This window comes from Balaenoptera musculus, chromosome 10 (genome assembly GCF_009873245.2).
Source record: "Balaenoptera musculus isolate JJ_BM4_2016_0621 chromosome 10, mBalMus1.pri.v3, whole genome shotgun sequence".
Lineage (NCBI taxonomy): Eukaryota > Metazoa > Chordata > Mammalia > Artiodactyla > Balaenopteridae > Balaenoptera > Balaenoptera musculus.
The window spans coordinates 18572026-18589301 of record NC_045794.1 but is presented as its reverse complement, the minus strand read 5'-3'; the positions used below and the strand labels follow the sequence as shown (position 1 = coordinate 18589301).

At 39.4% G+C, this 17276-nt stretch overlaps 1 protein-coding gene and 1 pseudogene across 17 annotated transcripts in view; both read left to right on the top strand.

Moving 5' to 3' along the window:
• Positions 1 to 358: 358 nt before the first annotated feature.
• C2CD5 (C2 calcium dependent domain containing 5) overlaps positions 359 to 17276 on the top strand; it is an 82655-nt gene continuing 65737 nt past the window's right edge. For all 17 annotated transcript variants that reach the window (XM_036865209.1, XM_036865199.1, XM_036865203.1 and 14 more), the window contains exons 1-6: positions 359 to 539; positions 664 to 782; positions 11080 to 11166; positions 12882 to 13053; positions 14330 to 14425; positions 16703 to 16858. In XM_036865209.1, the coding sequence (XP_036721104.1) occupies positions 693 to 782; positions 11080 to 11166; positions 12882 to 13053; positions 14330 to 14425; positions 16703 to 16858 (601 nt within the window). In that variant the 5' untranslated portion in view covers positions 359 to 539; positions 664 to 692. The remainder of the gene's footprint in view (positions 540 to 663; positions 783 to 11079; positions 11167 to 12881; positions 13054 to 14329; positions 14426 to 16702; positions 16859 to 17276) is intronic.
• LOC118901946 lies at positions 14510 to 15620 on the top strand (annotated as a pseudogene).

The window sequence follows — 17276 nt, the reverse complement described above, 5'->3', positions numbered from 1 at the left end:
GCTGATTTCACGAACTACTAGTGGGTCGTTAAAGGCAGACTGAAATCGCTCCTCTAGCAGTCTCCGCTGCTGCTCCTTCTGTCCCAGCCTTTTGGAAATGCATTGCATAAGTTACCGAGCCGCAGCTGCACTTCGTTCCTAGAGGGTGGGCCGGTTTTCTTCCCGGGAAGCAGCAGGGCGCCGACCTACAGCCCCAGGCTCGGTGGATGATGCGGGGCTCGACCCGTTTCCCTGCCTACCAGCTTCCTCGAAGTCCGTCCCGCCTCCTTCATCTGCTCTCGGCGAATTTAGTGCCTCCCCTGAGAAGTGGGCCGAGCGCCGAGCGATCGATGCCTCCTCCCCGCCCTGGGAGCCGCCATTTTGGGGGGAGGAGAAACACTCGTAGGGGTGGCTGCGGCTCAATGGGATGTTGACTGGCTTCTTCTCTTGCCAGCGCTGTGGAGCCGGGTCAGAAGCCTCCACCGGGGCCGCTCCTCCGGCTGCCTCTCCGGAATGAGGCCTCAGTTCCCGCGCAGGACGGCTCCCTTTTTCTTCCGAGAGTAAGTGGCGGCCGGCGGCGCGGCGCGCCCCCGCGCGCCCTCCGCTGTCAGTTACCCCGCGCGGCCCCGTCCCTCCCCCGCCCCGCTGGGCGCTCGGCGCAGACTCGCTTGTTTATTTCTGCAGGAGCCCAAGGAGAGGCCGAAGCCGAGACGATGCCTGGGAAGCTGAAGGTGAAAATCGTGGCCGGGCGCCATTTGCCGGTGATGGACCGAGCTAGTGACCTGACTGATGCCTTCGTGGAGGTTGGTGCAAGGTCCTGCCCCTCCAAACACAGGGAGCGCCGAGCCCTGTGAAGGATCTTAGCCACCTCGCCCGCAGCCTCTCAGCCCATTCCCCTGTCGACCGCCCTGCTGGGTGCCGTGCTTGTCCAGCCCTCCCTGGAGGGCTGCCTGCCGAGACTGCAGCCCATGTGACGGGGGCAACTGCTCGCAGGCGTCCGCGGCGCGCTCTGCCGCGCGGGGAGGCTTTTACTGCTCTGCCTGCAGGGTGACCCTGATGTCAGGACTCCTCTAACAGGCCACCTGCCAGTCAGGGCATCCCGAGGTGTGACCACGCGGCCACTGAAACACACACACACAGACACACAGACACACACACACACACACACACCCGTCTTTGGTGGGGGGAGGGTAGCTAGCTTTTAATGCTACGGTGATGGAGATGATGTTTAAGAAGGTAGATACGGTCCGTTATGGGCACTGGGGGAGCTGCAAGGCGATCTCCTCTTTAACATATTATTTTCTGAATCATCAGTGTAAGTTCTAAGACCCAAGTGCAACACTTTTCTTCTCTCGTATAGACTGGTAGGTCGAGGAGCTGTTTCAGGGTAATTTAGTGCCTTGTGGTAGGAAGCCAATTAAGTGCCATGGATTTAAATTGCAAAATTGCTTTTTAAATCTAATGATTAGTTTAAAACTCATGCTAATTAGCACAGGCCCCGGAAAGTAATAATCCAGAGAAAGAAGCCAAGTAAGATTGTAATAAAAATTGTCACGGTGAGCCAGAGCATTAGAACGATAATCGTTTGGGCTATTAATGCTTAGAGTTGATAGATACATGATAATATACAGCCTGATTCCATATCAATATAAAATACTGTTGATGTTCCCTAAAGATTCTCTGACCTAATCAGACATTGCCATTGCAGTTCTCAAGCTCAACTTCATTTTTATGTGAGAAACAGTTACTGGGTGTGTTCTTGGGCCAGATGATAGGTCATGGGGATACACAGATTGCCAAAGCCTAGTCTTTGCTTTCTGGTATCGCAGAGACTGACCCACACAATTTAGGTTAATAAATAATAGCTAATACGTAGTGAGTCTCATTATTGCCAGGTCTGTGCTAAGTTTTTTTTCAATTCTTAGTCCTTATAACAGTCCTGCTATTGTATTATTTTCCCATATTGTAATTGAAGTACCTGAAAGACACAAGTTTTTTGTTTGTTTTTTTTTAAATTTTGTCATCAAGTTACCCAAGAGGTACAGTGGGTACACAGAAGACTTTTTTTGTTTTATTTAAAATTAATTAATTAATTAATTTATTTTTGGCTGTGTTGGGTCTTTGTTTTTGTGCGAGGGCTTTCTCCAGTTGCGGCAAGCGGGGGCCACTCTTCATCGCGGTGCGCGGGCCTCTCACTATCGCGGCCTCTCCCATTGCGGAGCACAGGCTCCAGACGCGCAGGCTCAGTAGTTGTGGCTCACGGGCCCAGTTGCTCCGCGGCATGTGGGATCCTCCCAGACCAGGGCTCAAACCCGTGTCCCCTGCATTGGCAGGCAGACTCTCAACCACTGCGCCACCAGGGAAGCCCCTGTTTGTTTGTTTTAATATCACATGGACTTTTGTTTCCAAGCAGTATATACATGTAATCAATCAAAACATATCTGAAAGGAACCATGAAACCTGAGAACTGCTATGGGGACTTGCTGGTACATAGGAACCTAGCAAATTCAGGAACCACGGGAAAATGTTTTGAGATAACATTTGCGTTGTCAACCTCTATTGACTGTTTTCACAATTAAAGATATTTTATAACTTAAAAAAAAAGCCTAGGAACAGTAAATAATTTGCCCAAGGTGCCTTAACCTTGTAAATCTCCAAAGCCTAGTGGTCTGTTAATCCACAGTGCAAATACTGCCTCTCCAGGCAAGATGATGAGTGTTTCTGCAGACTGTGGAAGCTTAATTCTGTCTCTGAAGGTTTAGGGAGGCTTCCTAAAAAAAGTGACATTTGAACTGGGCCTTGTAGGGTACCCAGGATTTTACCAAGCAGAGGGAACATCAGAGGCACAGAGTGGGATACACGGTGTGTTAGGAAACCATCTTAGTTTGGGATGTGTCTGGAGTCAAAGTGGATGTGTGCGTAGTGGAGGCTGTGAGGGATAAGGCTGGGAAGGTAGGTTGGCGCCAGCGCCCTTTTCTGTGTTTTTTGTAAATAGAGGGTAAACGGGGGAAGTTCTTCAAGCAGAAATGAAGTAAGATCATGTTTGGATTAGGTTGTTTCTTTGTAGAATGACTTGAATGGTGATGTTATCGATGGACTGGATAGATGAGAGATGAGGCAAGGAGATCAGTTAAGAAGGTGGTAAAATTACCCAGACAATATGTGCACGTTTAGAATGGCAGTGGGAATGGATTAAAGGGGAAAGATTTGAGGGACATTTCTTAGGTAAAATTCTCAGGCCTTGGTAACAAATGGCTTTTGCTGGTGAGGGAGGGGTTGGATTCAAGGGTGACTCATTAATTCCTTCTTCAACAAATAGTTACTGAGTGTCTGCTCTTTGCCAAGCCCCATGCTAGTCACCGATCTAGCTGATGCATATGTGATGGTGAACAAAATAGACTTGGTTCCTGTTTTTACGGAGTTTATATTTTGGTGGGAGAGCCAGACATTAAAAAGTAAAGAAAGAGTACATTTATTTATTTATATTTTTATTTTTTATTTATTGGCTGTGTTGGGTCTTCGTTGCTGTGCGCGGGCTTTCTCTAGTTGTGGCGAGCGGGGGCTACTCTTCATCGTGGTGCACGGGCTTCTCATTGCAGTGGCTTCTCTTGTTGCGGAGCATGGGCTCTAGGGAGCGCGGGCTTCACTATCAGTAGTTGTGGCTCGTGGGCTCTATAGAGTGCAGGGCTCAGCAGTTGTGGTGCACGGGCTTAGTCGCTCCGCAGCACCTGGGATCTTCCTGGACCAGGGATCGAACCCGTTTCCCCTGCATTGGCAGGCGGATTCTTAACCACTGCGCCACCAGGGAAGTCCCAAGAGTACATTTATAATTACAAGTTGTGATGAGTGCCATGAAAGAAAACGACAGAAAGAGAATCTCAGGAACTTTAGGTTGAATTATCAGGGGAGGCCTCCGAGGAAGTGCCAGTTAGGCAGAGACCTGTGGACGAGAAGGAGCTAGCTGCTCAGAGTGTGTTTTTGTGTGTGTGTGTGTGTGTGTGTCTGTCTGTCTGTCTGTCTGTCTGTCTGTCTGTGGAGGGGAGGGGCCGGGCAAAAGAGACTGGAGGATAGGAGAGTCTCAGCAGAGGGAAGATCCTGAGGGTTTGCTTTGTTTTAGGAAGTGAAGGAAGATGTGTGTGCTGGCATGTAGTAAGTGAAGGGGAGAGTGCTGTAAGGTAACGTTGGAGAGTTAATCAGGGAGCCAGTTGTGCAGGATCCTAGAGGCCATGACTGAAGGTTGGATTTTATTCTCAGTTCAGAGGGAAGAAGCACTTGTTGAGATGAGCACTCTTGTTGCTGTTTGGAGAATGGACTGCAGAGGGGAAAGAGCTGAAGCAGGCAACTACTTAGGAGATTCCATTATAGTTCAAAAAAGAGGCAGTGAGGGTCAAGGTGATGGTTTTGCTAGTAGAAGTGGATGGATTCCAGATATCCTTGAAGATAGACAGTAGAGGATTTGTTGGTAGACTGGAGTAGGGATCAGGGAAAGGGAGACTGAAAGGTGATTCCTAGCTTTCTGGAGTCACTGGGGCAATTTTCTCAGTCTCCATAGGGTTGAGGGAGATTGAGTGGGTTGAGAATCAGCTTCCATTTGGGCATGTTAAATTTGAGATGTCTTTGGTTCCTTTAATTGGAGTTGTCAAGGAGAAAGTTGGATTTGTGAGTATGGTGTTTCGAAGAGAGGTATGAGTTAAAAATAAGCTCACACAGGCCAGTGCTTCTCAACTCTGTGAGACCCGGTCCTGCCTTTATATAGTAGGTATTTTGAAATCTTCCCTCTACTATCTTGGCATGATATCTATAGCTAATATAACCTATCTATGCCCACAGTTTAAAAAAAATCAATATAATGCTCTAACTGTAATATGATAGAGAAATAAAAGTATTTTTTAATGTGTTTCAATATGGAAGTGCTTGTTAATGACCACAGAAGACATGAAGTAATCAGGTTGCGCCCATGATATTTACTGAGCCTTTGTATATATCAGATACTATACTGGCTGTTGTACAGCATGCTGGGGATAGAGCAGTGAGCAAAATGAAAGTTTCTGTAGTCACGGAACTTAGGTTCTAGTGGGAGGAAGGAGTTAATCAAAAAAATAGTTAAGTAAGAGATAAAGTATGCTAGATTGTGAGAAGCTTCCCATGTGGAGAAAATAAAGCAGAATTCAGGATAGGAAGTACCTCACCTCCATGTAAAATCACGTGAACATGACTGCTCCTCTCACAGAGTGAGACAGTTGTGTAGTTTTGGCATCTCAGATGGGCCTTCACTGCCATTGGTTATCTGATTTCCCAAAATACACTATAGTCAACTCATGGGAAAGAGAGTTGTCCATTAATTTTCACAGTGGTTGCATTTCTTGACAGTTAAAGTGTATTAAAACCCATCATAATATTCTATCTATAAACCTGAGTTAGGGTCTAGGTAGGTTTTTCGCCCATGTGGCTATCTGGTGTGGATATTTGAAAGTCATGACATGAGACAAGTCTTCATTGTTGGGGACTGTCTCTTGAATTGCAGGACAGCATCTCTGGCCTTCCTTACTAAATACTATTATTTGTCCCAAAAATGAAATTTTTGAAATTTAGAAATTATTCGTTCCTAAATTTGCAAAGTTTCTTTAGAAGTTGGTTCTGTCCCTTTTGCAAACCATTGACTTAGGGGAGAGAAGAGGGAGCGAGAAGAGGGATGGATCCTTGAATGAACATGACATTAAGAATTTATTAGAGGTGGAGGACTAGGGGAAGGAAACTGAGATTGTTAGCCAGTGGGTGGGAGAAAAATCTAGAAAGTAATGTCTCAGAAGGCAAGAGAGGAAGTTTCTAGAAAGAGGAAGTCCTCAACTGTCAAATGGCACTGAGAGGTCAAGTAAGGGGACAGAGAAATCACTGGATTGGACAACATAAGGATGTTAAGGGTCCTGGCTTGAGGAGTGACAAGGGCGGAAGCCCATACTGTAGTGATTTAGAGGGTTAAAGTACACGGGAGTAAGGAAGTAGGAGAGGCATGAATAGGCAATTGTTTCAGGAAATATGGCTGTGAAGGGAGAGGAGAAATAGTGTGGTATTTGGGGGGAGTATGCAGCTTTTAGTACTTAAAAAAAAATAAGTTGGAAGATATTAGAACATACTTGTGTGCTAGTAGGAATAACCCAGCAGAAAGGGAAAGATTAATGCAGGAAAAAGGGGATAATGAAGGATTACAATATAATAAAGGGATAAATTTTGTGATATGGACTCTAAGTACCATATAAGCTCATAGGAAAGGGACATAATGAAGCCCGAGCTGGTGATGAGAAATCTTTGTGCTGGGCTTGAAAGGTGGTGCCATTTCCATAGGCAGAGAGGAAAAGGGGGCATTTTTTGGATGAAGAGGATAAACGATAAAAGCAAAAGGAGGGAATATAGCACATGTAATTGAAGGGAGGGTTCTTGTTAAATAGAAGTGGGAAATAAAATTTGGCTGGGTAGAGAGGATGCTGATTACTAAGTGGTCTGAAAACGATGGGGAGAAGTCTGTACAGCAGATGCTCTCTTAACCAGTTTCTGCTAACTGCCTCGTTACAGTGCCCAGTGCTCTGCATTTCTGCCGTAAACACATTCTTGAATACCCCATACGGTTAGATTATACTCCATTGTGCCTGCTTCTCCCATCAGTTGGCTGATATGCTTTACTAAGAGGCAGTTGCGTTTATTCCCTAACCTATTTATGCCAACACTATTTGTTATTGTTATTTATTTAAATCTTATACAAATCAGTGAAATAAGTGGGATAATGAAGTTGATAATGCTGTGTAAAGCATTATGGATACAGTTGCTAAAAATTGCTCTTGAATTAGATGAAGATTGTAAAGAATCTAGGATTCTCTATCCATAGTTATTTTACCAGTGATTTTAAGTTTTACCACATTTTAAAGAAACCCAGACTGGCAAACACAGATGATATGTTATGAGTGTGGTTTATGCAAAAAAGATGACACAGAACTGTCAACAGTGGACCCTTACTCAAAGAAGAGGCTTCAGTCTTACGATAAAAGATAGAGGAATGAATATTTATTTATATGTTTTATTTGAAAATGTTTACTGTTTGTATCATTTTTAATGATTATCTGATCTAACCAGATTATTTGATTGAGTAATCAGATATTGGTCCTGATTGCGTTGGGGTTGAGGGAATTTCTACTATACATGATGTGAGGAGTTTAGGAAGCCAGTGAAGACCAAGTAGTACTTAAGGATGATTATTGTGGGAATCTCCAGGATGAACAGGATGGGATTCTGTACAAGGGGAGTATTAATCAAAATATATCCCAATATTAATGTGCATGTTATAAACTGTTCCGCTAAACTACATTATCATTTTGTTTATCCAGGAGCCTTTGAGGGAACAGGGATAGGAAAAGAAATTAATATTTAATGAGCATTTTCTACCAGACATTTTGCTAAGTCTCTACATACATTATCCTGTTTAATGCTTACAGCAACTCCCCTTTTCAGAGGAGGAAGCAGCTTTAAATAACAGGTTAAATAACTTTCTCAAGGTAATATAGCTAATGAGTGGGGAAAGAGAATGTGTTTACCTTACTAGGGAATCTTGTTAAAATCCCTGATGTTCTTTAAATTGTAAGGCATTCATTTAATTGCTGAATAATAAAATCTCCTTCCAATTAAATAAGGCCAAATGAACTCTGATTCTTCTTTAGTAGAAGGGGAATCACCACAATGTTGGCAGAACATGCACTCTAGCCTTTTTCTTCTTCTAAAATCTTGTCTTTTGCTTGTTTGTTTAGTATAGTGTGGGGACTGTCAGATTTTTATTATATCTAGAACGGACAGTTGACCAAAAAAAAAAAAAAAAAATCACAGTATAGCACTACATTATAATGGGACAAAACTGAAGAGGGCTCTGAAATCATAGCTTAAGAAATGATACGCTGCTTTTGGCAATTGAGCCAAAATCCTTAAGTACATTTGGCTTTTGAATGGTTTTGAATGCTTTTATGAATCCTAACGACATTTTACTTCAAATAAAGCAGTATTTAGGTAAATTAAACGATAAGTATTTCTTTGATATTTTGAATATTGAAATGTAATGAAAACTAGATAAGTAAATGAGCAGATTTCTTCCCAGGTTTCTTTTTCCTTGTTTCATTTCTTTAACATTTGTGATTTAAAAGTAAAAAAAAAAAAAATTATGCAAGTAATACAGTTGGCCCTTCGTATCCCTGGGTTCCACTTCCTCGGATTCAACCAACTGCAGGTAGGAAATATTTGGAAAAAAATTCCAGAAAGTTCCAAAAAGCAAAACTGGAATTTGTTGTGTGTGGCCGCTATTTACGTAGTATTCACATGGAATTTACAACTGTTTACATAGCATTTACATTGTGTTAGGTACTGAAGAGATGATTTAAAGTGTATGGGGGGTTGTGCATAGGTTATGTGCAGGTACTGTGCCATTTTATATGAGGGACTTGAGCATCCACAGATTTGGGTATCTGTGGGGTGGGGGGGTGGGTGGGAGGAGTCCTGGAACCAATACCCGTGGGTACTGAGGGATGACTGTACATGAATAGCTCCTGTTAGAAAAGATTCAAATACTCATGTAAAACTTGAAAGCCCCTTACTTCTTACTTACAACACTATACTGTGTTGTCTACACCCTTATCAGTCCCTTCTTCAGAGATAATTGCTGTCACTTCTTTGGCATGTATTCATCTACTCCTTCTCCCCTGCTTTAAAAAAAACAAAAAACTTTTACATATCATATTTTTGAAAACAAATGTAATCATACTTTTTATATTCTACTACTTGGTTTTTTCAGTTATTATGCCATTGACATCGTCCCCTGACAGTACATGTAATCAACTCCATTCTTTAGTAGGGAGCATGTGATTTATTTAGTCATCTTCTTGTTGTCACTAGGTTTTTGTGTATCTTTTGGGAAGGGGCCATATGTGAATGTACTTCAGGATAAATTCCCGGCAGTGAATCCAGAATTTTATAACTGAATCAAAACAGTTTTTGCCATTTGAATTTTATTTTAATTTTTGATGTTTTTGAATTTTAAATAATCCATTTAAAAAATAGGTAATATATGTGCATGGCTCCAAATTCAAAAGGTACAGGATGAGTCAGCCTCTCATCGCCTTTCCTTTAACCGATCTGTCTTGTTTCGTTTAGTGGCCGCTGTTAACATTTGTTGTATATCCTTCCAGAAATAATCTGTGCATATGTAGGCATATATCATATGCCTTATAACGTTTTGTCGTTTCTTTCCCTCCACAACGAATGCCGTACACACTGCCCTGCAGTAGAGGGATGTATCTTGGACACTGTTCCATCCATCCTAGTGCACGGAGACCTGCTTCCATCTTCTGTATAGCACTGCATTGTGTGGCTTTCCCATACTTAATTTAGCCAGTTCCTGATTGATGGACTTCTAGGTTATTTCCAATCTTTTGCTACTGTAATGCTGCTTATATATGTCATTGTGCACCTATGTATGAACATAAAGGGTGTAGGCACTTAAAATTTTGATAAGTGTTGTCAGACTGCACTTTGTGAAGATTGTTCTAATTTGCATTCACAGCAACAGAGTATGAGAGTGCCTCATTCACACTGTGTTTTCAAACTTTTTGATCTTTGCCAACCTGAGTAGTAAAAATGTCGGTTTAGTTTGATTTCTCTTAGTATGAATGAGGTTTTCAGCTCTTGATATACTTAAAAGACATCTATATTTCCATTTCTTTGAATTTCCTTTGTTTGGTTGGTTTGTTGATCTTTTTCTTATTGCTTTGTAGGAACTTGTTAGAAATTGAAGAAATTAGCTGTTTGTGACATATTTGGCAAATCCTTTTTCTCAGTTTCTTATTTATCTTTGACTTTATCGTATTCCTTACCATGCAGGAACTCATTATTTTTACGTAATTTCTTAAACCTTTTCAACCCTCTGACCAAACTGCCTAAGTACCAAATGGTTGGTATCATTCCTTGATAATTCAAATTGCATGATAAAATAACTAGAAAAATGTACAGAAGATAATAACTATAGGTTTGGGTATTTTGCTTTTAGAACATTTTCTGGACTGATTAAACATTAATATCTACAAGTATTATAATACCAATTGTAGGGTTGTAGGTCAAGAAGGAAAGGAGATTTCATAGATTATCTGATTGAACCAGCATTTCCTAAGTGTCTACAACATGCAAAACTCTTTACTGGGTATCGGGATAAACCTGTAGTGAATTTTGAGGTTAGAAAAGATACTTCATGGTGATAACTGATAGAATTAGGGAAGAGCTTAGAGAGATCAAATTTAGGAAAGGTGAGACAATCTAGGAAGTAGTTTCTTAACTGTTTTGCTCTTAAGCTTCCTGACCGCTTCTCAAGTCCAGCCTGAGGTTTCACAATCTCCATTCTTTCTTAGAAGCAAGTCCCAGGGATTTAGCCTCCTTTCTGCCTTCTTCCTTTTTTTCTTATTTACGTTTGCATTTTGATTTAGTGTCTGCCAAGACTGGCTATGAAAAGGTAGTCTCCCCATTCCAACCCCTTTTATTGTCCCTGAAGATAGAAACATAAAACCCTTAATGACCATAGTTTATTGCTGATCACTGTGTATGCACAGGTAAGGATTTAAAAAGTAACAAATACTGAGGAAGTGAGAAAATATGAGGATATGTTACTAAGTTCTTATAATAATGGGCTGTAGTTCTGGATTCCCTTGATGAGATGGTAAGAGTCAGCTGTCCTTTCTACCTTCTGATTATATTTTGCTGGTCCTCCACCCTTAAGACTTTCCCCTTTTGTCTGAGCTCCTGTTTAGTGAAGGCCATGTGATTACTTTCTCCACGCTGACATAATGGTCTGATTTTAATTTCCCTGTAGAGCTAGTCAAGCAGAACAGTGGGTGATCTCTTGTTGCAGGTGTAGTTTATAAACTTGCTTGGACCCATCCATACTTTCTTTCGTTTTGTCTCAGGGGACAGTTGTCTTTTTTCCCCTGCATGGTTAATCCTCCTGTTGTTTAGCTGATGTTAAATTTTAATTTTATTCACTTTTTTAATATTTTTATTTGAACTGTTCTTACTTGTTTTTAGGTAAAATTTGGTAATACCACCTTTAAAACAGATGTGTATCTCAAGTCCCTCAACCCTCAGTGGAACTCAGAATGGTTTAAATTTGAGGTAAGTTTTTAAATGTCAGCATTTTTGCATGTGTATTTTTGAGGTGACCCTTTTTTCCCAGGAATGATTGGACTACGTTTTATTTCAGGTATAGTAGTTTTCCTACACCATAAAAATATTTCCTAAGAATATTGAGTTTTCAAAAAATTATGTTACAGTTCAGAAAATATCGTATATGAATAGGAGAACCCAGATTAAAAAGGTATTATATTATTATATAGTAATTTTCTCTGGATTTTAGCATATACCAAAAATCACTTAAGAATAATGTACAGATTAAACATTTTTTTGAATTGTGATAAAAATACATATCATAAATATTGCCATTTTAGCCTTTTTTTTTTTTTTTAATTTATTTATTTTTATTTTATTTTATTTTTATGGCTGTGTTGGGTCTTCGTTTCTGTGCGAGGGCTTTCTCTAGTTGTGGCAAGCGGGGACCACTCTTCATCGCGGTGCGCGGGCCTCTCACCGTCGCGGCCTCTCCTGTTGCGGAGCACAGGCTCCAGACGCGCAGGCTCAGTAATTGTGGCTCACGGGCCCAGCTGCTCCGCGGCACGTGGGATCCTCCCAGACCCGGGCTCGAACCCGTGTCCCCTGCATTGGCAGGCAGATTCTCAACCACTGCACCACCAGGGAAGCCCAGCCATTTTTAAGTGTACAATACAGTAGCATTAATTGCATTCACATGCATACAATGTTGTGCAACCATCACCACTATTTCCAAAATTTTTTCATCACTCCAAAGAGAAAATATTCATTCAGCAACGACTCCCCATGCCCTCCTCTCTCCAGCCTCTTGTAACCTCTAATCTACTTTCTGACTCTGAATTTGCCTATATAAGCATTTAATATAAGTAGAATCATAAGTATTTGTCCTCTGGTGTATGGCGTCTTTCACTTAGCATAATGTTTTCAAGGTTCATCCATGTTGTGTAGCATGTATCAGAATTTCATTCCTTTTTATGGCCGAATAATATTCCATTGTATGAATATACCATATTTTGTTTATCTATCTGTTGATGCACACTTGGGTTTGTTTCTGCCTTTTGGCTGTGGTGAATAATGCTGCAGTGAACATTGGTGTACCAGTATCTGTTTGACTCCCTGTTTTCAGTTCTTTTGGGTCTATACCTAGAAGTGGAATGGCTGAGTCACATGGTAATTTCTGTGTTTAGCTTTTTAAGGAACTGCCAAACTTTTCCACAGTGGTTGCACCATCTTACATTCCTACCAGCATCTATGAGAGTTTTGGTTTTTCCATATCCTTGTCAATACTTGTTATTTTATTTTATTTTTTAAAAAAATGTAACCCATCCTAGTAGGTCTGAAGTGGTATTCACAGTATAATTTTAATGTGCATTTTTATTATGAATGAGGTGAGTTTGACTTCCTATGGCTAAGGACCATCTGCATTCTTTTACTTTGAACTGTCTCATATTTAAACCACCTGAAGAAGGTATTTAGGTTTCGGAGGTTGACTTCACCAGACTTGATGACCAGTTTAATACAAAGAATGTAGATGTGAGGTGTTATCTAATCGGTTTTGATTTGCATTTCCCTAATGACTAATCTCTCTACCTTTGCTTAGAGATAAATCTGTAAGATTTTTTTTCCTGGAAATAAGTAATCTTTTACATTTGGTATATGTATACATTTATGGTAGTGAAGATTTTTAAATTATAAGATTTAATTTTTAAGATATACTTTTTTAGGTGGATGATGAAGATTTACAAGATGAACCTCTCCAGATCACAGTTCTTGACCATGATACATATAGTGCAAATGATGCCATTGGTAAAGTGTACATTGACATTGATCCTTTACTCTACAGTGAGGCTGCAACGGTCATCTCAGGATGGTTTCCAATTTATGATACCATTCATGGTAAGCAGTTCATTTTAAGAAAATAAGTCACAGTCTTTTAATTTATCCTTAAAGACTTTTGTGCTGTGCCTGGTATTTTTAAAATACGTATCTTCCAAAGATGTCTTCTCTTTTAGTAGACATGTGGTGGTGTGTATTGTTGGTAGGATTGTAACTTTTCTGACCATAATTTGAAATAATGCCTGCGAAATCTGTACAATATAGTAAGCAAATGCATCATTTGAAAATCATCTAATATTGCTACTGTGTTTCTAAAACACATTTTAAAATGAATAATCTTGAAACTTTTCTGCTTAGAAATTCTTGAAAGGAAAGAAAATTCTTCAAAGGCTTTTCGTTGCCTAAAGCAAAGTTCTCAAAGTATGGTCTGGGGACATCTGTGGGTCCATGAGATACTTTCACAGGCTCTGTGAAGTGAGATGAGAACTGTTTTCAGGACAATACTTATATGTCATTTGCCATTTTTAGTCTCACTTTCTTACAAGTTGTGCAATGGAGTTTTCAGAGGTTTTATGATGTATGATGTTACCACACATTGAATGTAGAGCAGAAATTAGAATCTAACTATTTCATTAAGCTACACACTATAGAGATTGGCAAAAATGTAATGTAATGCCACTCTTATCACTAAAATATTTTTGTTTTTCAAATTAGTTATTTTTATAAAAAATGTTTATTTTGACATAAATCGATTTACTACTACTTTAAATGAAGTAATAAGTAAATATTTGTCTAAATTCTCAATTTAAATTTATAATATGGTAAATATTGAAGGTTTTGACCCACATAGAGAAAGACTCTTTGAGATCAATAATTTTTGAGATTGTAGAGGGGTCCTGCAATCAAAAAGTCTGGGAACCACTAGCCTAAAAATACGTCATCTCTTTAAAATGGCAGATGGACCATTATGGGCATAAGGAACTGGCAGATGCTTCTGCCTACAGTCTTGCATTTTTCTGTCTATTTTACATTTTTGACCTGGCAATTCCATTGATAGTAGTTTAGTATAAGAAGATAAGATGTTTGATGAGATTTATGTGTATTGTGACATTATTCATATTCTCTATTATTTATTGATGTTTAAAATGGTAAAATAAATTGGAAAACAGGATTTACTTAAATAAATTAGAGCATCTATAGAATGAAAATAATTAGGAAACAAAGTTAGCATTGCTGTTATGATATGTTATTTTTAAATCATTAGTTATTTGCCTGATTATTTAATTATACTTTATTTTCTTAAGGTAGAAACTTGTTTTTCCTTTTGAAATTATAGGTATCCGTGGGGAAATCAATGTAGTTGTCAAAGTAGACCTCTTCAATGATTTAAATCGATTTAGGCAGTCGTCATGTGGAGTCAAATTCTTTTGCAGTAAGTAAAAATATTTTATTACTCATTTGACAGGAAATTTAATAATTGTTAAATGGGAAATCAAATTAATGTTTCAGAAGTCTAATGGAAAACCTATTATACCTTGGTCTTAATGCCAAAGAGAAAATTGCGAATTTTTCAGAAGTAATTACTGTAGCTCTGGGAACTGTTCATCTGATTTTAAAGTAAATGATATCTAATTTTTCACAAGTTCATAGAAAGATTTTTTTAGAAAAATCCAGTGGGGCATGTGTGTGCATGCGGTCATCATGACAGTGACACTGTGGCCCACAGGGAGGCTGCCTCTGGCTGTTCCCCACATGCCCCCTTCTCGAGTCTCTGTGCCAGCCTCTGCCCGCAAGAGCGTGATGAGAAGGAATCCCATTAATCATTGCTGGTTACAGTCACTTAACTCCAGTAGAAAGAGGAACAGGTGAAGATTTTGGGACCTTTTTCAGAATTTTTAAAGAAGAATCCATATATTAATGAGACAGTATTTACATAAACCTTATGTTTAGTGATATTGGGTCTGAGGTGGAGAATTGATTGTTAAAGCACTACGTAAGATTACAGCTCTGAAGTACTTAAGAATGACTAGAAACAAGATTGAAAATAAAGGTGGAATTTTTTTTCCTGCAATGCAACAAATAATTCATCCTTAGAGAAATTAGATATGGGAATGCAAAGTGTACATTTGTAGGTGAACTGTGCATTTGCTACAGTCCTAACTCAAAACCCAACAATGAAGGGAATAAACCCAAACGGACCTATACAGAAAGAGTCCACAATTCATTTAGGCCACATGTTGAAAGAAAATCACTGCATTGTTAAACTAGGTATGTGTCTGCATAATATAAAACATTGTGATGTGAAACAGGTGATACACTGTATCTGAACAGTAGCCTATGCTACTTTGATGTCAGCCGGTTGTCAGAGGTTAGCGACAACATAGAGGGAGAGGACTTGTCACACTTTCTCAGCCAATGAAAACAAATCCCATTAATGTCTACATTGGGGAAACAAATTTGATGAGGCTACACGTGTGGCGTATTCAGACTTCATTCAAATGGGCTCTTCAAAACCAGGCAATACAGACGTGGAGCCATTTGTGGTGGATGGACGTGTATATCTTACAGAAGTCTCAAATGGCTTTAAAAAGCAGAATTATTTAAAAAACATAATTACTGAACAGTAATTTATAGAGAAGATTGCAAGCTACTCATCTAATGTAGGTTTTACTCTTGTACCAGTAGGTCAACAAAAGGTTAAAATAATTTTCACGTATTTGTCTTACTTTATAAAGGTTAATATTTTATTGCCTATTACATTTCTTTCAAAAGTCAGAACAAATTACTTTTGTCAAGTGTGTAAAAGATCTGACTATAATTAAGCTTTGAATAACTGTCAAAAAAAGAAAAAGCCAGTGGCATTTTATGCTGGTATAGGATGCTGAAAGATAGGAGTGGAGCACTAGAGGCGGCACTGTGGTCCTGTCCACAGTGACATAAGCATCTACAGGTATGGAGCCCTGCGGATGCCATGAAATATGGGTCACAATTCAACAGAGCTGGGCAATTCATAGCCAGCCTGGACTAATAGGGTTGAAAACTCCTAGGTAGTTGAGTTAGTTTCAAGGCATGAATATAGTTTGGTATAGATGTTCTCACATTCTCCCCTTTTTAATAAATCCAGTGACGTTTGTTGTTCTATGTATTGAATGAGTCTGTTAAGTAGTACAGTGACTACTGAACCAATTGGCCTTATAACCATGGATTATTAGAAACTACAGGCCTGTATGACTTCTCAGATTATGTCAGAAAGGTAATGGTTTGGTTTTTAAGGCTGCAGTAAGTGGTGTGCAGAACTTTTTCAAAGGGTTTCCAATAATTAGAGTGTTTTGGTATTCATTATCTGCTTTCTGATTTTTTATGTAATATCAGCTAGCTCACTTTAATTTTGACTTTTTTACACTTTGTATTGAACGCTATTTAAGATGGTCTGTAGCTGTTTTCTAAATTATAAAAATACAGTTTATATCTACTATGCTTGCTTGAGAAAGACAAGAGGCCTCATGAAGGAAAATGATTATTTCTAAGAATAAAGTGGAACTTAGAAGACTGTTTGATTGAAAGTATTATTATGATTGCATTGAGGTTATCACAGTAAAAGATGTTCTTGTACTATGCATCCAAAAGGTGAGAACTTAGTTGTACATTTTTAAAAAGTTAAATTTAGCCTTGTGATAAATAGAAGCATAATAGATAATTTTTTTAACAGCGACATCTATTCCAAAGTGCTATAGAGCTGTAATAATTCACGGATTTGTAGAAGAACTTGTGGTCAACGAAGACCCAGAATATCAATGGATTGATCGAATTCGCACACCAAGGGCATCAAATGAGGCCAGACAGAGACTCATTTCTTTAATGTCAGGTATTTAAAAAATAATAATAATAACTTCATGGCTGATTGACTTAATCCTCCAAAATTCTTCACTTCCTTTTGACATGCTACTAAAACTTTACAATGAAGACTATGAATTGTTAACTGACTGATTCCCTATCCCTGGTCCTGTCCTCCTGAACACATGTTCATGCATCAGATGGCACGCATTGCCATCTTATAACAAGACGAAATCTGAATCAGAAGCTTATAGTTACTTCTTAACTAAGTAGTAAAAGGAAATTGTGCTTATGAAGTGGCATAGTGGAAAGTGCCCTGAACAAGGAGGTAGGACACTGAGTTCTAGTTTTCCTCCTTGGAGTGTGTATTTGTAGTCAGAGCTTAGGTAATCTCTCTAAGGTGTTTTGTTTAAATGTTGCCTTTTCATAGTCCTTCTCTGACAACTTGT